The 24,430-nt window shown below is 52.2% G+C and overlaps 1 protein-coding gene across 1 annotated transcript in view; it reads right to left on the bottom strand.

The window, feature by feature from the left end:
- Nucleotides 1-2,071: 2,071 nt before the first annotated feature.
- LOC133357013 (sine oculis-binding protein homolog) overlaps nucleotides 2,072-24,430 on the bottom strand; it is a 30,976-nt gene continuing 8,617 nt past the window's right edge. Inside the window, exons 4-10 of the mRNA XM_061574754.1 lie at nucleotides 12,954-13,065; nucleotides 10,436-10,596; nucleotides 8,627-9,172; nucleotides 7,719-8,067; nucleotides 6,592-6,971; nucleotides 6,390-6,535; nucleotides 2,072-2,111 (exon numbers count right to left, since the gene is read on the bottom strand). Coding sequence (XP_061430738.1) covers nucleotides 2,072-2,111; nucleotides 6,390-6,535; nucleotides 6,592-6,971; nucleotides 7,719-8,067; nucleotides 8,627-9,172; nucleotides 10,436-10,596; nucleotides 12,954-13,065 — 1,734 coding nt within the window. The remainder of the gene's footprint in view (nucleotides 2,112-6,389; nucleotides 6,536-6,591; nucleotides 6,972-7,718; nucleotides 8,068-8,626; nucleotides 9,173-10,435; nucleotides 10,597-12,953; nucleotides 13,066-24,430) is intronic.

Here is a 24,430-nt window from a genome sequence, read left to right as displayed (position 1 = left end):
CGCAGTACCGCCGTTCAGCCGGCGATGATAGCACCCAGCTGCCATCGGCGATCACGACTTCCCGGTCAGACTGGGCCTGCGATAACATGCCCCCAATCCACACATCGCTGGCATCCATGTCCAATAAGAGAGGCAATGAAAAATCAGGGTAAGTCAGCGACAGAACATCTGTAAAAAAACTTCCTTAAGGCCAAATCCCCCTCAGGACCCCAGCTAGACTTCTGACCCTCGGCAGTAAGCGCATGGAATGGCTTCGCAATGGTGGCAAAATCTTGTACAAAGCGGCGATAAATTTCGATTTAAATTTCGATTTAAAGCTTTCGTGACTACAGGGATTCATCTTCTTGGTTCACACGAACCAACAGACCTCCGAACACGAGACATCGAAATGGGTGTGGGCCAGTTGCGAACATAGCGAGTCTTGTCGGAGTCTGGAACAACCTCTGCCGTGCTGACGTGCTCCGAATATTTGACAGAGGACTACGCTTGGTGACATTTGGATGGTTTGAGCTTCAGGCGCACCCCCTGAAAGTGAAAAAACCAGTGCCAACCGCTGTAAATGTTCCTCAAAAGAGCGACCAAAGACGATGACGTCGTCAAAGTAAATAAAACAGACGTCCATAGAAGACCTACTCTTTGGTTCTTTCGGTAAAGTCACGTATAAAGAGAAAATAATAAATTAAATACTAGCCTACGATGTTTCGATTGCAACACAAGCAATCATCATCAGGTATAAATGAAAAAGAAACACAAATCTAGTATACGTAGAAATGTTATGTAATACAACAGAGAGTCGGATAACATAACAGTCAACACCCTACCTGGTTGATTACGTTCTTCCTGAGAATGATAAATTTGAGAGAGAGATAAAACACAGAACCAGAGACATATAGACAGAAATATAAGCAGACAGATATCACAGAGATACATAGAGAGAGAGACAAACATAGGCACACAGAGAAACCACGCCTCTGTGTCTTTTTACGTGACTTTACCAAAAGAACCAAAGAGTAATTCCTGCAGTCACGAATGCTCCAAATTAAGCATTGAAGACCTGTCAGGACCAACTCCATCAACCGTTGAAAAGTAGCTCGCGCCGTCCGTAGACCCGTCAGCAAACAGTTGAAATGGAAGAGGCTTTGAGGTGTTCTGAAGGCGGTTCTGTGCCGGGAGTCGTCGTCGAAAGGCAGCTGCCAGAATCTTGACAATAAATTCTGGATAGAAACGAATTTGGCTCCCACCAACGCATCCAAAGAATCGTCAACTCGTGGAAACGGATGGGCATCTGCCAAGGTAACCTTATTTAACCGGCAAAAGTCAACGCAGAACCACAAGGACTCCATTGGTGGAGGGTGAAATAAACTCCGCTTGTGGCATCTCATCTATTGCTTTGTGTACGATCCTTCTCCGCCGGCCCCATGCGGTATGAGTTCTGACGGATTGGTGAAGCATCCCCCGTTTTAATGTGGTGCGACATTAAACCCGTCCATCCCGAGTTATAAGGACCTTTGTTAAAAACCCCTTCAAACCTCTGTAGCAGCACCAGAGGTCGCCGGCCGGGTACGGGTACGGGTACCCGTTTGCGACCCTGGTGCGGCCGGGTACAGGTACGGGTTGGCCGGGTACGGGTACGGGTTGGCCGTGAGTCACTGGTGAGTAACTGTTTGTCACTCATTTCCCAACGTCTTGTCTCTTCTCACAATTCAAGTTCCTAGAATCAACCCACCCGTGCCTGCAACATGGCTTCATCCCAGAGGTCGCAATCAGGTACCCGATACCCGTACCCGGCCGGGTACGGGTACGGGTACCCGTTTGCGACCCTGGTGCGGCCGGGTATGGGTACGGGTAAGGAATCAAAACCCGTTTGCGACCTCTGAGTAGCACCTAGAATCCCTGACTCTCCGTGCTCTCTATCCCCGTGTCTCCCGCTCTTTCTCTCGACCCACTCACTTTCTTCCCGCTCTTTCCTTCTCCTCCAATCGTGTCCCCCCGGGTAGGGGCCGTCCCTAGCGCGCGTCATAGGGTAAGCGTCTCGTCCTCCAATGGGAAAGCCGGGATGCTCTGACGTCAGCTACGTGTGCTGCTTCCCCAGCACATCTGCCTCGAGTATCCTGCACACGTGTTCACACGCAAGCACGTGCACGCGTGTTTACACGCAAGGACGAACACACGTTTACATGTACACGCATGTTTGCAAGCACACACGTGCACACATTTAGCTTATTTGATACCTGCGTCATCTGGTCCAACCCATGTGAGACTAGGCTCTAAGGAAAGCTGTCTCGGGTGTAGACCAATCAACTTCAAGGACAGTGCATATATTATCAGAGTTATGTTTTTGTTTGCATTATGGCTGCAGGTATTGTGGTCTATACAAACATGACTCCTTGTAAAAAAGGTGTCTGTTTTGTTGCCAGATAGAAGGGTAAAAAACCAATTATCACGTGCACACGTGTTTACACACAGACACGTAAACAGGTACACACGCACACACACAGAATGAAACACAGGCGCAAGGTACAGAGAAGTTTGTTTTTATTGTGCATCTTATTTACAACACATCAGTATAAGAACTATTTTGGCAAATAATGAGTGGAAGAATACAAAAAAAATATATAAAAAGCTGAGTATGTGCAATACAGGCTCCTATATATATTAACTCTCTCCCACTACTGTACTCTACAATACAGTGCGCCACTGTACATTGACAGTGCCGTACAGTACGCACTGTGCAATACTGTACTGTGGTGGCCGCCATTTTTAAATGGACGGTGCGATCGTGACAGAAGCGACGTTTACAACACTGTACAGGCTTTGTAATCATAATACAACTCGGGATTTCAATCGTGATTGAAGCTTTCGTGACTGCGGGAATCCATATCCTTTGGTTGTTTCGGTAAAGTCATCACGTAGGTAGAGAAATCAAATAAATCACGACGTTTCGGGCGCGACACAAGCGGCCGCCATTACCCACGTGACTTTCCCACCTGATGATGGACGCTTGTGTTGTGCCCGAAACGTCGTCATTTATCTCATTTGATATCTACGTGGTGACTTTACCGAAAGAACCAAAGAGTATGACTCTTAATGTGTGTGTGTGTGTCCAGAGGCGATGACACACTATGCTGGAGATGGGAATACAATGTGTAGCCAGGCGACGTTTCAGGCAATGGACCTTCTGCACAGCACATGGGGGGGGGGGGGGGTTGGAGGCGCTTTCACCCAGCAATGGATAACAAATTGTGTCATGAGGAAGGGTCGTTGCCTGGAACGTCGCCTCCCTTTCAATTGCGTTGCTGGCAGTCCCTCAACGCTCTCGAAGAAAACTCGGCACATTTGTCAGTACAAAGACACAAATCCCCCGTATAGCCTTAACAGACTGTTGGGACAAGTGCTGTTAGCGAGCACTTATGAAGGCCGGCACGGCACACGAGGGGGTGGGTGGCCAGCACCACGCCCGGCCGCCTTTGTCTCCCCAGTGGCGATGTTCGCACACCGCACCAGGTACTCATTTGAGGCTGAGTCGACCTAGGGGAGGCCGGGTTCGCAACGCAGCGTAGCGCTAACCGCTGCACCACCGCTCCCCCCACACACGCCACGTGTGTGGTTTGGCCTTTTAAAAATGAAATGATAAAAAAATATCTATAACGGGGCCAATGACCCTCCTCCATTGTGGGCACAGCCTTCATCCAGCGGTGGATTACAACAGGCGTGGAGCTGAGTGTGTGTGAGAGCGTGTGTGTATGTGTGTGTGTATGCGTGTATGTGCGTGTGTGAGTGCGTGTGCGAGTGTGTGAATTGTTGTTGTGTCTGTGCGTATATCCCCGGCAAGGGATTCTATCATTTTAAATCATTGAAGGCGCTGCGAGGTGGTGTTTGGGGTGGGTGGTGGTGCTGGTGGTGGTGTTTGGGGTGGGTGGTGGTGCTGGTGGTGGTGCTGGTGCTGGTGGTGTTTGGGGTGGGTGGTGGTGATGGTGTTTGGGGTGGGTGGTGGTGTTTGGGGTGGGTGGTGGTGCTGGTGGTGCTGGTGGTGGTGTTAACCCAACCTGACGGTCATTTCACGACCCCACATCACCACAGATGAATGGGCTGTGATCGTTTGGCAAATCTCAACACTTCGTGAAACGGAGAGTAGGGGGAGGGGAGGGAGGTTAGGGAGGAGATGGAATGGAGGTAGGGAGTGGAGAGTGGGGGGAGGGTAAGAAGGGAGCTGAGAAGAGAGATTTTGACATCAAGCAGGAAAGGTTCGACTCCCGTGTCGTCACCTGCGCTGAGTCTCAAGGGCACCCCCCTCTTGGACAGGAGGGGGGTCCCTGCCAGGTTCTATTGTGGATGTGTAGTTAATGTGTTAACTTCCTTTGCACCCTACGCAAGCCGGTGATGTTGTCCGGGCGATGCTGCTGCTGCTGCCGTGAAACCCTGAAAGGCAATTTTTGGGGATGTTTCGAAGCCGCACTGGTGACACGGTACGTTTGATTGTAGTTCTGTGTGTTTAGCTTTATGGGTGAAACCCGGAGAAATTGGAGGAAACCCAAGCAGAACACGAGGGGAGAGAACTCACTAACTCCACACGCTCAGAAAAAAAAAAACAAAGATCCCCCGTGTAGCCTTGAACAGACTGTTGGGGCAAGTGCTTTTAACGAGCAGCACCTATGAAGACCGGCATTGTGGCACACGAGGGGGTGGGTGGCTACCACCACGCGCGGCCGCCTTTGTCTCCCCAGTGGCGATGCTTACACACCGCACCAGGTACTCGTTTGAGGCCGAGTCGTCCTAGGGGCGGCCCAGGACCGGTTCACATCATCGTCAGCGTGTTGGTGAGTGCGTGATCCACGTTATAACGGTGAGTGCGTGATCCACGTTATAACGGCGAGTGCGTGATCCACGTCATAACGGTGAGTGCGTGATCCACGTGTAACGGCGAGTGCGTGATCCACGTCACAACGGTGAGTGCGTTATAACGGCGAGTGCGTGATCCACGTCATAACGGCGAGTGCGTTGTAACGGTGAGTGTTATAACGGTGAGTGCGTTATAACGATGAGTGCGTTGTAACGGTGAGTGTTATAACGGTGAGTGCGTTATAACGATGAGTGCGTTGTAACGGTGAGTGTTATAACGGCGAGTGCGTTATAACGGTGAGTGCGTCGTAACGGCGAGTGCGTTATAACGGTGAGTGCGTCGTAACGGTGAGTGCGTTATAACGGTGAGTGCGTCGTAACGGCACCGTGTGAAAAGTGTCCCCTGGCGGAAGCAGCGCTAACGTGGCGCCGTACGTTCAAGTAGCGGACTTGGGACCGGGACACGCCAACGAGGGAACTTTGGCCTACTCTTCCACGCTGAGGAAAGAGGCGGGAGCTACCCGCGCACCACCCCCGCCAGGGCTGCCCCCTTGCCCACTGGGACAAGGCAGGCCCGTTTACCGCGGTAGTTTCGCGTAGCGGTGAATCTTTGCTCGCCGAGGTTCGAGGGGATTAACGGCGCGTGCTGAAGACGCGTAAATTCAATATCTTGACTCCCGCCGGGATTCACTCCTGGCTGCTACTCACTCGATGTGCGGGTCGGTGGCTCGGTGCAGTTCCTATTTGGCCTGCGATCAAATCGCACGGTGAGATGATTGTGAATCTGATGGTGAGGTGATTGTGAATCTGATGTGAGGTGATTGTGAATCTGATGGTGAGGTGATTGTGAATCTGATGGTGAGGTGATTGTGAATCTGATGGTGAGGTGATTGTGAATCTGATGGTGAGGTGATTGTGAATCTGATGGTGAGGTGATTGTGAATCTGATGGTGAGGTGATTGTGAATCTGATGGTGAGGTGATTGTGAATCTGATGGTGAGGTGATTGTGAATCTGATGGTGAGGTGATTGTGAATCTGATGGTGAGGTGATTGTGAATCTGATGGTGAGGTGATTGTGAATCTGATGGTGAGGTGATTGTGAATCTGATGGTGAGGTGATTGTGAATCTGATGGTGAGGTGATTGTGAATCTGATGGTGAGGTGATTGTGAATCTGATGGTGAGGTGATTGTGAATCTGATGGTGAGGTGATTGTGAATCTGATGGTGAGGTGATTGTGAATCTGATGGTGAGGTGATTGTGAATCTGATGGTGAGTTGATTGTGAATCTGATGGTGAGGTGATTGTGAATCTGATGGTGAGTTGATTGTGAATCTGATGGTGAGGTGATTGTGAATCTGATGGTTGAGATGATTGTGAATCTGATGGTGAGGTGATTGTGAATCTGATGGTGAGGTGATTGTGAATCTCACGGTGAGGTGACTGCAAATCTCGCCGGCCCCACGGCGCCACATTGCGGTGAACCTCACCGGCACCAGGGTGCCCCCCCCCCCCCACCCCGATGGCTCCCGTCGGTGCCGCCATCTCACCGGGGCCGGCCCGGCGTCAGAGCCTCCCGGCTGTCGTCGCTTTGATCTTTGCCGCCGCCGCCGCAGCAACAACAACCGCCGCTCGTGTCCCCGGCCACGGCCAGTGGCGCCGCTAGTGCCGCCGCTAGTGCCGCCGCCGGATGCGGCTAAAACCCTCGCGAGGTCGTGACCCCGGCCGCCGGCTGGGGAGCTATCGGAGAACGCCGGCGCTGCCCCTGGCGCAGTCGGCGCACGTCAACTCGGCGGCAGCAGGCCGTGTCGGCGCCGCCACCGCGCCGGCGCCGCTGTTCGGGAAGACGGCCTTCTCCGCCGATGTCCTCTCGCTATCACCGCCACTGCCGGCGCCACGACCTGTTGCCGGTGCTGCGCCGATGGCGCAATCGTGGCGATCCTCAGCGCAGACGTAGCCGCCGTTTGTCGGGCGGGAGGTCAACTTGTGGAGGAGGTCCACGACAGGCAGCCGCTCGGCGCGCCGGCCGGCGCCGGCAGCGGCAGCGGCACCGGCGACATCGGCAGCGACATCGTTGGCGCCGCCGGCGTCGATGCCATCGCCCACGTCGCCACCCACATCTGTGCCACTGACTCCAGCGCCAGATCCACCACTGACTCCACCACCAACTCCACCACCAACTTCACCACCAGATTCACCACCAGATCCACCACTGACTCCACCACCAGATTCACCACCAGATCCACCACTGACTCCACCATCAGATCCACCACCAACTCCACCACTGACTCCACCACCAACTCCACCACCAATTTCACCACCAGATTCACCACCATATCCACCACCAACTCCACCATCAGATCCACCACCAGCTCCACCACCAGATTCACCACCAGATCCACCACCAACTCCACCACTAACTCCACCAACTCCACCACTAGATCCACCACCAACTCCACCACCAGATCCATCACCAGCTCCACCACCAACTCCATCACCAGATCCACCACCAACTTTGGCGTCAACATGGGCATCTCCAATGTCATCGTTGTCCCCGTGACCATCTGCAGCACCACCACCTCCACCACCACCACCACCTCCACCACCTCCACCACCTCCACCACCCTTCTGGGTCTTATCGGCATCTTCGCCGTGAGCGGCAGCTCCGGCAACATCTTCACTCGCGTCCTCACCGCCACCATCACCACAAGCATCGGCAAAATCACCGCCACCACCACCATCACCTTCGCCACCGCGGTCGCTCGCACCATCAAGTTTGCTAGCGGCGAGATCACCACCACCGCCACCGTCGTCGCAAGCGACGTCACCGCCAGCGTCACCACCACCGTCACCGCCACCGCCATCGCTACCAGCGTCACCGTCTCTCTTTGCGAGCGGCGTTCCTCCGTCCCTCTCCTCGTCGGCCACGCAAACCTCCGCCGCCTCCACCTTCACGCTGACGAGGGTCACCTCATCCTTCAAGCCACGTCCACCACCTCCACCTCCACCACCTCCACCACCTCCGTTGACGAGGACATGAGCGCCGACGCCACCGCCGTCACTGCCCCCGTAGCGACCCCAGCCGCCGGCGCCGATCGGCACGGGCACCGGGATGGGGATGGGGATGGGGATCGGCACGGGCACCAGCACCGGGTACGGCACCAGCAGCGTGGGCGGAGGCACCAGCGGAGCCAGCGGAGGGACCATCATGAACTGATGCTGCTGCTGCTGCCCTCCGTGCAGGTATGGGGGCATCTGTTGCTGATGCTGCTGATGCTGCTGCTGATGATGCTGCTGATGATGCTGCTGCTGCTGATGATGCTGCTGATGCTGCTGCTGCTGCGGCAGCTGAACCTGCGGGAAGACGGGCATGGCAAACCGCGCCGGCTGGTTCACCAAGTACGCCGTGTTTAGCGCCCCCGGCTGCAAGTTCTGCGGTGTCATCTGCTGGTGCTGCTGCTGCTGGAGGTGCTGCTGCTGCTGGTGGTGCCGGTTGTTGTTGTTGTGCTGCTGCTGCTGGTGCTGCTGCTGGTGATGCTGCTGCTGGTGCTGCTGCTGGTGCTGCTGCCCGCCGATCTCAACCTTCCCAGCGACCGGGGTGAGCAGCAGGAGGCACGGAGACTTCTTGGCCGCATCGCGCTGCTGGTGCAGCGGCGCCGCCACGTCAGCGCGCCGCCTCTCCGCGCCGCCCTCTGCGCGTCCGGCGCCGGCGGCGGCGGCAGCCGCGGCCGCAGCCCTCGCGGCGGCGCCGGCGGCCCCGGCGGCGGAGGGGGGTGGCGGCGGAGACTCGTCCCGTTTGATGGGCGCCAGCGCCGTCGTTCCCGCCGTCCTGGCCGACTTCGACTCCTGCCGGTGCCGGCGCTCGTCCGGCGACTGATCGCGGCGACGGCTCGGCCAGCTCCCCGGGGCCGCACGTCGCCGGCGCCGCCGCGTCCCCCCCCCACGCCCCCCGGTGCCTCTGCGCCGGCGACGCCTGCGGACAAGCGCCGCCGTTCCCGATCTTGGCGGCGACGTTGCCGGCACCGACGTTAGAGCCGCCGCCGCCGCTACTGCCGGCGCCGCCGCCGCCACCGCCGCCCTTGTCTCGGTCCGGCGTGGCGGAAGAGGGCGGCTTGTCGCCGTCGTTGGCGCCGCCGTCGGCCGGCGTGGAAGAGGAGGAGGAGGAGGAGGCGGTGTGCGGCGGCGCCGGGAGGTTGGCACGAGTCTCGGAGTAGAAGACGTCGATCTTGTAGCGGCCCAGGCACTTGTCGCTGCAGAAGCGCAGCCGGCGCTCGCCCTCGCCGAACCCCAGGTACTCTAGCGCCTGGCACGCCTGCTTGCACCAGTCACACACCTGCGGTGGGGGGGGGGGCGCCGTCAGTGAGGCTTGCGTGACAGCAGCGAAGGCGACTAGTGGTGGTGGTGGCGGTGCTGGTGGTGGTGCTGGTGGTGCTGGTGGTGGTGGTGGTGGTAGTGGTGCTGGTGGTGGTGGTGGTGGCGGTGCTGGTGGTGGTGCTGGTGGTGCTGGTGGTGGTGCTGGTGGTGGTGCTGGTGGTAGTGGTGGTGCTGGTGCTGGTGGTGGCGGTGGTGGTGCTGGTGGTGGTGCTGGTGATGCTGGTGGTGGTGGTGGTGGTGCTGGTGGCGGTGCTGGTGGTGGTGCTGGTGGCGGTGCTGGTGGTGGTGCTGGTGGTGGTGGTGCTGGTGGCGGTGCTGGTGGCGGTGGTGGTGCTGGTGGCGGTGCTGGTGGTGCTGGTGGTGGTGGTGCTGGTGGCGGTGCTGGTGGTGGTGGTGGTGCTGGTGGTGGCGGTGCTGGTGCTGGTGGTGGCGGTGCTGGTGCTGGTGGTGGTGCTGCTGTTGGTGGTGGTGGTAGTCGTGGTGGTGAAAGTGGTGCTGGCTGTGGTGGCAGTGGTGGTAGTGGTGCTGGTGGTGAAGGTGCTGGTGAAAGTGGTGGTGGTTGTCATAGTGCTGGTGGTGGTGCTGGCAGTGCTGCTGCTGGTGCTGCTACTGGTGCTGCTGGTGCTGGTAGTGGTGGTAGTGCTGCTGGTGTTGGTAGTGGTGGTAGTCGTGGTAGTGCTGCTGGTGCTGGTAGTGGTGGTAGTGCTGCTGGTAGTGCTGCTGGTGCTGGTAGTGGTGGTAGTGGTGCTGGTGCTGCTGGTGCTGGTAGTGATGGTAGTGCTGCTGGTGCTGGTAGTGGTGGTAGTGGTGGTAGTGCTGCTGGTAGTGCTGCTGGTGCTGGTAGTGGTGGTAGTGCTGCTGGTGCTGCTGGTGCTGGTAGTGGTGGTAGTGCTGCTGGTGCTGGTAGTGGTGGTAGTGGTGGTAGTGCTGCTGGTAGTGCTGCTGGTGCTGGTAGTGGTGGTAGTGCTGCTGGTGCTGCTGGTGCTGGTAGTGGTGGTAGTGCTGCTGGTGCTGGTAGTGGTGGTAGTGCTGCTGGTCGTGCTGCTGGTGCTGCTGGTGCTGGTAGTGGTGGTAGTGGTGCTGGTGCTGCTAGTGCTGGTAGTGCTGCTGGTAGTTCTGCTGGTGCTGGTAGTGGTGGTAGTGCTGCTGGTGCTGGTGGTGGTGGTAGTGGTGCTGCTGGTGCTGGTAGTGGTAGTGCTGCTGGTGCTGCTGGTGCTGGCACCTTGTTGCGCTTGAAGTGTGCCCGCCGGCCCGCGCTGAAGCACTTGTCGCTGCAGAAGGCGCGGATCTCCCCCCCCATGGGCAGCGCGTAGCGGCGCTGCCCCACCTTCTGGCACCAGGAGCACGGCGCCTGCGGGCACGGCGCCACCCCCGCCTCCTCCTCTGCGCAGATGCCGTGGTGGCGAGATGTTAACTACCTCGCCTGGTACGCAGGAAGTCGTGGGTTCGATCCCCACCCTGATGAGATGTTAACTACCTCGCCTGGTACGCAGGAAGTCGTGGGTTCGATCCCGACCCTGATGAGATGTTAACTACCTCGCCTGGTACGCAGGAAGTCGTGGGTTCGATCCCGACCCTGATGAGATGTTAACTACCTCGCCTGGTACGCAGGAAGTCGTGGGTTCGATCCCGACCCTGATGAGATGTTAACTACCTCGCCTGGTACGCAGGAAGTCGTGGGTTCGATCCCGACCCTGGTGAGATGTTAACTACCTCGCCTGGTACGCAGGAAGTCGTGGGTTCGATCCCCACCCTGATGAGATGTTAACTACCTCGCCTGGTACGCAGGAGGTCGTGGGTTCGATCCCGACCCTGACGCCTGCTGCTGTATATTTGGAGTTTGCGTGTCTCTCTCATCATCACGGTGGCTAGGAGATGTTAACTACCTCGCCTGGTACGCAGGAGGTCGGAGGTTCGATCCTGACCCTCACGCCTGCTGCTGTATATTTGGAGTTTGCGTCTCTCTCTGTCATCATCATCACGGTGGCTAGGAGATGTTAACTACCTCGCCTGGTACGCAGGAGGTCGTGGGTTTGATCCCGACCCTGACGCCTGATAACCATGCTCGCTTCTGAACAAGAGCTACATATCTCAGTAGGGGCCTTACCTGGTAAGAATAAAAAATTGTTTAAAAATTTTTGTTTAGTTTTAGATGCAGCCGGTGCCCCGTCGCGGCCTTGTCCAGACCACCGGCGCGACGGAACTGAAAGCGAGCGGCCGTCTCGTCGACGGAAAGCGCAAGCGGGCGGACACGGAGAGTCGAGCGTCGCTGCGGCGGTTTCCTCGCCGGCGCCGTGGAGGAGCGAGCTCCCTTGCCGAGTTCGATCGCAACGCTCTCCACCGGTGACGGTTGACGGCGAATATTTGAGCCGGACGTGGGCCTCCCGCTAGGTCGACTCGGCCTCAAATGAGTACCCAGTGCGGTGTGTAAACATCAGTCCTGGGGAGACAAAGGCGGCCGGGTGCGGTTCGAGCCACACCGCCCTCTCGCGTGCCGTGCCGGCCTTCATTGGTGCTACTCGCTAACAGCACTTGCCCTGAGAGCCGATGAAGACTAGAGGGGGATCTTTGTCTTGTGTGTGAGCGTGAGGGTGTGGAGTGGGGCGTGTGAGACTGTGAGAGTGCGGAGTGTGAGTGAGTGTGTGAGTGAGAGTGTGAGTGAGTGAGAGTGTGAGTGAGTGTGAGTGAGTGTGTGAGTGAGTGAGAGTGTGAGTGAGAGTGTGAGTGTGAATGAGAGTGTGTGAGTGAGTGTGTGAGTGAGTGAGAGTGAGTGAGAGAGTGTGAGTGAGAGTGTGAGTGAGTGAGAGTGTGAGTGTGAGAGTGTGAGGGTGTGAGTGAGTGTGTGAGTGAGTGAGAGTGTGAGTGAGTGAGAGTGTGAGTGTGTGAGCGAGTGAGAGTGTGAGTGAGAGTGTGAGTGAGTGAGAGTGTGAGTGAGTGTGTGAGTGTGTGAGTGTGTGAGTGTGTGAGTGAGTGAGAGTGTGAGTGAGTGAGAGTGTGAGTGAGAGTGTGAGTGTGTGAGTGTGTGAGTGAGTGAGAGTGTGAGTGAGTGAGAGTGTGAGTGAGTGTGTGAGTGAGTGAGAGTGTGAGTGAGAGTGCGAGTGAGTGAGAGTGCGAGTGAGTGAGAGTGTGAGTGAGAGTGTGAGTGAGTGAGAGTGTGAGTGAGTGAGAGTGTGAGTGTGAGTGAGAGTGTGAGTGAGTGAGAGTGTGAGTGAGAGTGAGAGGGTGTGAGTGAGAGTGTGAGTGAGTGAGAGTGTGAGTGAGTGAGAGTGAGAGGGTGTGAGTGAGAGTGTGAGTGAGTGAGTGAGAGTGTGAGTGTGTGAGTGAGTGTGTGAGTGAGAGTGTGAGTGAGTGTGAGTCAGTGTGAGTGTGAGTGAGAGTGTGAGTGTGTGAGTGAGTGTGTGAGTGCTGAGTGTGACAGAGTGTGAGTGAGTGAGTGTGTGAGTGAGAGTGCTGAGTGTGACAGAGTGTGAGTGAGTGAGTTGTGAGTGCGTGTTTCTGAGTGTGAGTGAGTGAGTGAATGAGTGAGTGAGTGTGAGTGAGTGTATCTGAGTGAGAGTGAGTTATGAGTGCGTGTTTCTGAGCGAGTGTGAGTAACGGAGTGTGTGTTTCTGAGTGAGAGTGTGAGAGTGTGAGTGTGAGCGTGAGTGAGTGTGAGTGTGAGTAACGGAGTGAGTGTGAGTGTGAGCGTGAGTGAGTGTGAGTGTGAGTAATGGAGTGCGTGTTAGCAAGAGTGGTCTCACCCCCAGTGGCGCTGTGGAGTTTGGGTGCCCTGGTGAGCGGCGACGCCGCTGGCGTTGCCGCCAGGGGGGCGCTGAGGAGGGGCACCATCACGGGGATGGGCCCGGGCGCTACCTGGGGGATCACAGTAACCCCATTAACAACACCCACTAACATACAACACCCACTAACACACAACACCCGCTAACACACAACACCCGCTAACATACAACCCTCGCTAACATACAACACCCGCTAACATACAACACCCGCTAACATACAACACCCGCTAACATACAACACCCGCTAACATACAACACCCGCTAACATACAACACCCACTAACATACAACTCCTCGCTAACATACAACACCCGCTAACATACAACACCCGCTAACATACAACACCCACTAACATACAACACCCGCTAACATACAACACCCGCTAACATACAACACCCGCTAACATACAACACCCGCTAACATACAACACCCGCTAACATACAACACCCGCTAACATACAACACCCGCTAACATACAACACCCGCTAACATACAACACCCACTAACATACAACACCCGCTAACATACAACACCCGCTAACATACAACCCTCGCTAACATACACCACCCGCTAACATACAACGTCCGCTAACATACAACGCTCGCTAACATACAACACCCGCTAACATACAACGCTGGCTAACGTACAACCCTCGCCAATGTACAATGCTTGGCAATATAAAACACTCGCCAATCTACAATGCTTGGCAAAATAAAACACTTGCCAATCTACAATGCTTGGCAATATAAAACACTCTCCAATACACAAAACCGGCTAATAGACGATGCTCGCTAACATATGCTGAGGTGCCGATGACGACGACGCCGCGGCAGGCCTTTAGCCAAGACCTTGCGCCTGTTAACTATTCGGGGTTTCGGATAACTTCCGCAGGGGTAGGGGACCTTCACCCGGACCTTCACTCGGTCTGTTCCGAGTTCGGCGAGCTCCAGGCCTCTCTCTCTCGAGACGGATCGGGGGTTCAGCCAACACCGACCGGCCGGGGCAGAGCAGCGCCTTCGATGACTACCGCCAGCTTCTCTCCAGACCAGAGGTCGCAATCGGGTACCCATACCCTACCCGATACCCGGCTACCCTACCCGGCTACCTGTACCCTACCCGATACCCAGCTACCCTACCCGATACCCGTACCCTACCCGATACCCGTACCCTACCCGATACCCAGCTACCCTACCCGATACCCGTACCCTACCAGATACCCGTACCCTACCCGATACCCGTACCCTATCCGATACCCGTACCCTATCCGATACCCGTACCCTACCAGATACCCGTACCCTACCCGGCTACCCGTACCCTACCCGATACCCAGCTACCCTACCCGATACCCGTACCCTACCCGATACCCGTACCCTACCCGATACCCGACCGGGTACGTGTAGCCGGGTATCGGGTAGGGTACGGGTACCCGTTTGCGACCCTGGTACGGGTACGGGGGGTAAGGAATCAAAACCCGTTTGCGACCTCTGCTGCCCCAGACTCCCTGAGCTCTACCCCTGGCTGGCTCTCCCACCGCTCTCCATCGCGGGCTCCCACAACCACCCGCTTTCGTCACGGGGTCCCCCTTAAGTGCCCCGGTGAGACGTGACGTCATCGCCCCGCCCAGCGCGCATGACGTCACATGACGTCGTTGCCCCGCCCAGCCCCCATGACGTCACATGATGTCGTCGCCCCGCCCAGCGCCCATGACGTCACGTCACATGACGTCGTCACCACGCGCCCATGACGTCACGTCACATGACATCATCGCCCCGCCCAGCGCCCATGACGTCACATCACATGACGTCGTCGCCCCGCCCAGCACCCATGACGTCACGTCACATGACATCATCGCCCCGCCCAGCGAACATGACGTCACGTCACATGACGTCGTCGCACTGGACAGCGCCCATGACGTCACGTCACATGACATCATCGCCCCGCCCAGCGAGCATGACGTCACGTCACATGACGTCGTCGCCCCGCCCAGCGCGCATGACGTCACGTCACATGACATCATCGCCCCGCCCAGCGCGCATGACGTCACGTCACATGACGTCGTCGCACTGGACAGCGAGCATGACGTCACGTCTCCATATTACTCCTCTACATATACATGGCTCGCCATTATACAACGCTGGCTAATAACAGAGCTCACCATTGTACAACTAGTGCCAATGTACAACAATAACCAATGTAAAGCGCTCGCCAATGTACAACGCTTGATAAAATACAAAGTTCACGAATGACAACGCTGGCTAATAACAATGCTCGCGAAGAGACAACGCTCACCAATGTACAACGCTCGCCAAATTACAACACTCGGCAATGTACAGTGTTCTCTAATACACAATGCTCGCCAATATAAAACGCTCGCTAATGTACAACACTTACTAATATACGATGCTTGCTAATATACATGGCTCGCTAATGTACAACACTCGCTAAAATACGATGCTCACTAATATACAACGCTGTCTAATGTACGACTCTCCCTAATACACAACGCTCGCCAATGTACAACTCTCGCTAATATACGATGCTTGCTAATATACAATGCTGTCTAATGTACGACTCTCCCTAATATATGACGCTCGCCAATGTACGACTCTCGTCCAGGTACGACGCTCGCTAATATACAGGGCTTGCTAATATACAACGCTGGCCAAGATACAACGCTGGCCAAGACACAACGCTCTCTAATAACAACACACACCAATGTACAACGCTGGCCAATGGACAATGCTCGTTAATATCCATGGCTCGCCAATACACGTCATGCGCTAATGTACGATGCTCACTTAATATACAACGCTCAATAATATACAATGCTCGCTAATAAACGACAATCGGAAATATACGCGGTCAACAAAATACGATGCGCGCTAATGTATAATGTTCGCTAATATACAATGCTCGACAATATACAACACAAATAACGCTCGCCAATGTAGAACGCTAGCTAATAAACAAAGCTCGCCAATGTATAATGCTCGCGAATATACGATGCTCGCCAATATACAACGGTCACTAATAACCACGCTTGCCAATGTACAATGCTCGCCAATGTACAATGCTCGCCAATATACGATGCCTGCTAATGTACAGCACTCGCTAATATACAACGCTCACTAATAACTACGCTTGCCAATGTACAACGCTTGCTAGTCTACAACGCTAGGTAATAAACGATGCTTGCTAATGTACAATGCTCACTAATATACAAGGCTCGCCATTAGACAATGCTCGCCAATATACAACACTCGCTAATATCCAACGCTCGTTAATGTACAACGCTTGTTAATGTACAACTCTTGCTAATATAAAATTCTCGCTAATATAAAACTCTCGCTAATATAAAACTCTCGTTAATATTAAACTCCCGCTAATATAAAACTTTCGCTAATATACAATGCTCCCTAATATACAACGCTCGCCAAAGCACAACGCTCGCCAATGTACAATGCTCGCTGATGTACAATGCTCGCCAATGTACAATGCGAGATAATATACAATGCTCGTTAATGGACAACTCTTGTTAATGTATAATGCTCGCTAATATAGAACTTTCGCTAATAACAACTCTCGCCAATGTACAACGCTCGCAAATAACAACACATGCCAATGTACAACGTATTCTTGGTTCTTTCAGTAAAGTCACGTAGAAGGGAAATAATAAAAGAATAAAAATGAAAACATAATTTAAAAAATTCTCACGACGTTTCGATCGCAACACAAGAAATCATTTCTAGATTTGAAGCTTACGTGACTGCAAGGATTCATATTCTTAGGTTTTTTCGGTAAAGTCACGTAGGTAAAAAATTAAAATTAATAAAAGTAAAATAAAAATAAAATAAAAATCACGACATTTCGGAGGCAACACAAGCTTCCGTCTTCAGGTGGGACCGTCACAGCACGATAGCTGTATCAAGTGAAATTCCAAGAAACAGTATTTGTATATATACTGGTTGAGGGTGGGAGGAGCCAAGGTAGGCCCTGGATATTATTTTTGTGAGGTTCGGTGCGGCTGAAGCACGATGTTAGGAATGAGCCTTTGTTGTGTAAACTAGGTGCGGATGATGTAAAGGTGCCATGTAAATGGGATTGAGCCTTTTGTTATGTAGAGATGATGCGGCTGAAATCGCTGCCAGGAAATTAGTCTTTGTTGTGTGGAATGGTTGACTGAGCCTATTATTATGTAGAGGTGGTGCGGCTTAAATGGCTGCCAGGAAATTATTCTTTGTTGTGTAGAATTGTTGACAAAGCCTATTGTTATGTAGAGGTGGTGCGGCTGAAATCGCTGCCAGGAATGCTCCAAATATGTGGAATTTGCATATGAATAGGAATTTTGCATATTTATGGGAAATGCAGGAATGCGACTAGTGCTACTTGTGAAATGCGTAGGAGGTGGGCGGGGGTTTTCAAAGTCATATTATGCCCATGCATTATGCAGGATTAGCAGCATCAAAGGGAGGGGGTAGGGGTAGCATTAATAAAGGGAAGGAATGTTAATAGTATGTAGCTGCAGTAACTAAATAACCACGTAAAAAGCTAAAGTATAAACTACATAGTATCATCAGTATGCTAAATATACTCTCAATAAGCTGAGCTACTAACCGTAAGTAATACATTACAATTCTAGGTCGCAAAAAATATAATATGCTTCCAGCTAAACTTTTTAAAACTTTTTCCTTACATCACACGGGTCTATCCCGTACTATATGCTGCCATAGACAAACCCAACATTAAATTGTATACTGTATTACTATACACTACCCTATGTCTTAGAATAATACATAGTGTAATATTACACTATGTATTATTCTACCCACCCAACTGTATACCACACTGCTGTATATTCACTATACAATTGCGATACTATATATTACCCTATACATTGTATTAAACATTACACTTTAATACTATTTATTATTATACAATATGCTATACACTATACCATTAACCGCCGCGTGAAAGGTACTAAGAGGAAGCAACGAAATATGTCAATGGGAGAGTGGTGGTAGGAAGCTTGCAGCGGAGCAAAGAATCCGTTCCCTGCGGAGAATACAAGATATATAGTCAATGTCAGTGAGTGGAACGTGGTCTGAAAGTCACCGTAAACGTGGACACAATCAGTTAAGATCCGAAATGGTGTATTACGTCCTTCCAATGATTGCTAAGCCGGAATCCATCTTCTCGGTTGAAATTGTCTCCGTGTTTGTATATGTGGATCGCCTCATGAACGAATCTCTCATGCTAGCCAGATGGCTTACAGAGAACATCTGTCTTGGAGAAGTCAATATCATGTGAACCCACTGAATTGTAACAGTCATCTGCCACGGCTGAGGTGTTTGTTCTACCGTGTTTCAAGTCTGCTTTATGTTCACGGATGCGGTCCGAGACATGTCGTTTGGTTTCTCCAATGTAACTGCTACCACAGAGGCAACTTAGTTTGTAGACGCCAGGGTACTGTATGTCTGGAACCACATCTTTTACAGACGGGACCAGATCACGGATTTTATGTACTGTGTTGAATCGGACCTAGATCTTGTGTTTAATCAGGATTTTGGAGATCTTTTTTGTGACCCCAGCAATGTAGGGTAAGGTGATGGTCTTGAGAGGCTCCTCAACAGGATCCTTCTTGATGGTTGGAGTGATGGCTTTGCGGATTGTGTAGTCGGAGTAACCATTAGCGTTAAGAGCTTGGCGTACGTGTTTGAGTTCACTGGCAATGTGTTCCTGGTTGGAAATGCATTGGGCTCTATGGTATAGAGTCTTGATGAGGGAATTCTTCTGGGATGGATGGTGGTGGGAATCTGGTTTTAGGTAAGCATCCGTATGGGTGGCTTTCCTGTAGACAGAGTGGCTCATTGAACCATCAGGTCTCCTTTTAATTAGGATATCAAAAAAGGTAGCTTGCCATCTTTTTCGACTTCCATGGTGAATCTGATGGCTGGGTGTATGGAACTGATGTGGTCAAGAAATTGGTCTAGAGCAGGCCGGCCATGTGGCCAGATGACAAAAGTGTCATCTACGTACCACTTCCATAAGGTCGGGCGTAGAGTGGCAGTCTGGATGGCGTCAGTCTCAAATTTCTCCATGAAGATGTTGGCTACCACCGGAGATAGAGGGGAGCCCATTGGGGTGCCCTCAGTTTGTTTGTAGAAAGTTCCATTCCAGGTGAAGTATGTATTGGTTAAGCAGTGTCTCACCAGGGGGGGTACCCCAGCATTCAGTCCTTGATGAACCAAGTCTTCAATGATTGCGATGGTGTCAGGTACAGGAACTTTGGTGAATAAGGAAACCACATCAAAACTGACAAGCAGGTCGTCTGGGGACAGGGAAATCCCCTTGATGGTCGATACCAGGTCAGTAGAGTTTAGTACCGCAGAGGTGGTTTTTCCAGTGAAAGGCAGTAGGATTTCAGACAAAAAACGAGCCAGTTTGTATGTGGGGGAGTTGAGACAATGGGACGAAGAGGTGTATCTTCTTTATGTATCTTTGGCAAGCCGTATAATCTTGGTGGCATGGCTGCAGAAGGTTTCAACGAGAACTGTTTGGTCTGATCAATTAATGCGGTTGAATCAGAAATGATTTGGTTGGTTTTAGAGACGAGGCTGTTGGTGGGGTCTCTTTTTATTTTTGTATAGCTGCCATCGTTGAGTATTTCTTGAATTTTGTTGTTGTATTTTGTCCATGATGACAGTGGCATTGCCTTTGTCGGCTGAGAGGATGACAATGTCATCCCTCTTTTCTAATTGAGCTAATTCAAAACGCTCATCTTTGCTGATGTTGCTAGCTGGCATCTTAGCGTTTTTGAGGGTTGCAGAGATTTCAGATCTTGCTACGTCTGCAGAGATAGTGTATAGCATATTGTATAATAATAAATAGTATTAAAGTGTAATGTTTAATACAATGTATAGGGTAATATATAGTATCGCAATTGTATAGTGAATATACAGCAGTGTGGTATACAGTTGGGTGGGTAGAATAATACATAGTGTAATATTACACTATGTATTATTCTAAGACATAGGGTAGTGTATAGTAATACAGTATACAATTTAATGTTGGGTTTGTCTATGGCAGCATATAGTACGGGATAGACCCGTGTGATGTAAGGAAAAAGTTTAAAAAGTTTAGCTGGAAGCATATTATATTTTTTGCGACCTAGAATTGTAATGTATTACTTACGGTTAGTAGCTCAGCTTATTGAGAGTATATTTAGCATACTGATGATACTATGTAGTTTATACTTTAGCTTTTTACGTGGTTGTTTAGTTACTGCAGCTACATACTATTAACATTCATTCCCTTTATTAATGCTACCTCTACCCCCTCCCTTTGATGCTGCTAATCCTGCATAATGCATGGGCATAATATGACTTTGAAAACCCCCCGCCCACCTCCTACGCATTTCACAAGTAGCACTAGGCGCATTCCTGCATTTCCCATAAATATGCAAAATTCCTCTTCATATGCAAATTCTTTTGTCAAGGCGCTCTTCCTCCTCCCTCCCAGCTTAAATAGACGCTCCAAGCCTAGGACTTGTCATTCAGACTCTGTCTTATCGACAGACATGTTCTTCACCTGAGGACGGCTGCTTGCGTTGTGGCCAAAACGTCGTGAGAATTATTTTATTATGTTTTATTTTTATTATTTTATTACTTCCCTTCTACGTGACTTTACCAAAAGAACCAAGACGGTTGAAATTATGTCTGTGTTTGTATATTTGGATGGCCTCGTGTACAAACCTTTGATGGTAGCCAGGAGGCTTGCAAAGCACCTTAGTCTCGGAAAAGACAATATCATGAAAGCCCACAGCGTTGTAGCAATGATCGGCAACGGCGGAAGAATCAGTTTTGCCCTGCTTCAGATCTGACTTGTGCTCGCGGACACGATCAGAGATATGACGTTTCGTTTCTCCAATGTAGCAATCACCACAACTGCAACTCAGTTTGTAGACTCCAGGGTATTGTAAGTCAGGAATGACATCTTTCACAGATGGAATTAGATCACGGATTTTATGTACTGTACTGAATCGGACTTGAATCTTATGTTTGTTTAGAATTTCGGAGATATTTTTGGTCACGCCTGCTATGTATGGTAACGTGATAGTTTTGATCGGAGTTTCATGTGGCTGTTTTTGTATGGTGGGAGAAACAGCTTGGTGGATGGTGCGGTCAGAGTATCCGTTCATCCTGAGGGCCTGATGTACATGTCTTAATTCACTGGCCAGGTGGTGTTGGTCAGAAATGCCATGAGCTCTGTGGTATAGCGTTTTGATGAGAGAATTCTTTTGAGATGGGTGGTGGTGAGAATCGGGTTTCAAGTAGGAATCTGTGTGGGTGGCTTTCCTGTAGACAGAATGTCCCAAGGATCCGTCAGGTTTCCTCTCAAACAGAATATCTAAGAATGGTAGTTTACCATCTTTCTCCACTTCCATGGTGAATCTGATGGATGGGTGTCTGGAATTGATGTGGTCCAAGAAGTGGTTCAATGCTGGGAGGCCATGTGGCCAAATGATGACAGTGTCATCCACATACCTCTTCCACAGGTTTTTGAGATATCAAACGGGTACCCGTACCCGGCCGGGTACGGGTACGGGTAGGCCGTGAGTCACTGGTGAGTCACCGTTTGTCACTCATTTCCCAACGTCTTGTCTCTTCTCACAATTCAAGTTCCTAGAATCAACCCACCCGCGCCTGCAACATGGCTTCATCCCAGAGGTCGCAATCAGGTACCCGATACCCGTACCCTACCCGTACCCGGCCGGTTGCTTTGTCGTCTTTCATTGGCTTCACTGTAGTGCAGAGGTCACAAACGGGTTTTGATTCCTTACCCGTACCCGTACCTGGCCACACCAGGGTCGCAAACGGGTACCCGTACGGCCAGGTACAGGTACCCGTTTGCGGGTACGGGTAGGATACGGGTACGGCCGGGTATGGGTACGGCCGGGTACGGGTACCCGTTTGCGACCCTGGTGTGGCCGGGTACGGGTACGGGTAAGGAATCAAAACCCGTTTGCGACCTCTGCACTACAGTGAAGCCGATGAAAGACGACAAAGTAACAGGAGCAGTACTGCCAAACGCCGGGAATGCAATTGTAATAAAGGTCGTGGAAGCGACTTCTGGAATCCGGTCTTTATTTGTCTTTCATTTACAACACTCCCATCTTACTCCTTCACGCTGCTGACAGACAGCGTGAGAGGGAGAGAGACACGTGCGGCCACGTGGCAGCCTGGACCCTGCTCCAGCGTGGCCTCACCCTCCGTTCGTTCCAGATCTGACCACGTGTTGTCCGTCTCCACCCCTTTTAATACCCGGGTCACGTGGTACCTTTCCACCAATCCTGGTTAACCTCTGTGGAATCTTCTAGACTCCATCGTACGTTCCCAGGACCACGCCCCTGACTCGTCCCCCCATTGGCTGTGGCTCAAGCCAGCAGATCCAATCCTCTACTTACAGATGTCACCTTCCCATTACGTCAGGGCCATGCCCCTAGACTTCCCCCCATTGGCTATGGGCCAGGACCGGCAGAGCCAATCATCGTAACGAGGTGTGATCCATCAGCAACCCGGATATATCCTCACATTACACAATTAACACAATCCATCAAGACCAGAATCCATCTTCTCGGTTGAAATTGTCTCTGTGTTTTACTATTTCCCTTCTACGTGACTTTACCAAAAGAACCAAGAATATGAATCCCTGCAGTCACGAAAGGTTTCATTCGAAATTTAATGTACAACGCTCGCCAATGTAAAACGCTCGCCAATGTACAACGCTCACTAATAACAACACTCGCTAATGCACGATTACCGCTAATATACGACCCATAAAAATTCAACACTCGCCAATATACCACACTCGCTAGTCAGAAGACTCACGCTCGCCAATATACAAAGCTCGCCAATTTACAATTCTCCCGATCATACAACGCTCGTCAATAAACAATGCTCCCTAATGTACAACACTCGCTAATATACAATGATCACTAATATGCAACAATTCCTACTCTACGACTCGCTAATATACAACGCTCACCATTGACAACACTGGCCAATGAGTGGGTGAGTGGGTGAATGAGTGATTGTTGAATGAGTGGGTGAGTGAGTGGGTGGCTGAGTGAATGAGTGGATGAGTGAGTGGGTGAGTGAGTGGGTGAGCGTGTGGGTGAGTGGGTGATTCAGTGGGTGGGTGTGTGAGTGAGTGGGTGGGTGAGTGGGTAAGTGAGTGAGTTGATTGGTGGGTGGGTGAGTGAGTTGTTGAGTGAGTGAGTGGGTGAGTGGCTCAGTGAGTGGGTGAGTGGATGGGTGATTGGGTGGGTGAATGGGTGAATGAGTGAGTGATAGCGTTGGTGGGTTGGTGAGTGAATTAGTGGGTGAGTGAGTGGTTCAGTGGGTGAACGAATGGGTGAGTGGATGAGCGTGTGGGTGAGTGGGTTATTGAGTGGGTGGGTGAGTAAGTGAGTGGGTGGGTGAGTGAGTGCGTGTGTGTGTGTGTGAGTGGGTGAGTGAGTGAGTGAGTGATTGGGTGGGTGAGTGTGTGTGTGAGTGGGTGAGTGAGTGAGTGAGTGGGTGAGTGTGTAGGTGGGTGGGTGAGTGAGTGGGTGAGTGTGTGGGTGGGTGAGTGAGTGAGTGAGTGAGTGGGTGAGTGAGTGAGTGAGTGGGTGAGTGAGTGAGTGGGTGGGTGGGTAGGTGGGTGAATGAGTGAGTGGGTGAGTGGGTGATTGAGTGAGTGTGTGAGTGAGTGGGCTATTGAGTGAGTGGATGAGTGATTGAGTGGGTGAGTGAGTGGGTGGGTGGGTAGGTGGGTGAATGAGTGAGTGGGTGAGTGGGTGATTGAGTGAGTGGGTGAGTGAGTGGGTTATTGAGTGAGTGGGTGAGTGAGTGAGTGAGTGGGTGAGTGAGTGGGTGGGTGGGTAGGTGGGTGAATGAGTGAGTGGGTGAGTGGGTGATTGAGTGAGTGGGTGAGTGAGTGGGTGAGTGAGTGAGTGGGTGAGTGAGTGGGTGAGTGAGTGAGTGAGTGGGTGAGTGAGTGGGTGGGTGGGTGGGTGAGTAAGTGAGTGAGTGAGTGAGTGGGTGAGTGAGTGGGTGGGTGGGTGGGTGAGTAAGTGAGTGAGTGAGTGGGTGAGTGAGTGGGTGAGTGAGTGAGTGGGTGAGTGAGTGAGTGGGTGGGTGGGTGGGTGAGTGGGTGGGTGGGTGAGTGAATGAGTGAGTGGGTGAGTGAGTGGGTGAGTGGGTGAGTGAATGAGTGGGTGAGTGAGTGGGTGAGTGAGTGGGTGGTTGAGTGAATGAGTGAGTGGGTGAGTGAGTGGGTGAGTGAGTGGGTGAGTGGTTGAGTGAGTGAGTGTGTGTGGGTGAGTGGGTGAGTGAGTGGGTGAGTGAGTGGGTTATTGAATGAGTGAGTGAGTGGGTGAGTGGGTGGGTGAGTGGGTGAG

Source organism: Lethenteron reissneri, chromosome 56, assembly GCF_015708825.2.
Source record: "Lethenteron reissneri isolate LAM-NWPU_2019-01 chromosome 56, ASM1570882v1, whole genome shotgun sequence".
NCBI lineage: Eukaryota > Metazoa > Chordata > Hyperoartia > Petromyzontiformes > Petromyzontidae > Lethenteron > Lethenteron reissneri.
Note: the sequence above shows the minus strand (reverse complement) of the source record. Positions and strands in the feature narration are given on the sequence as shown.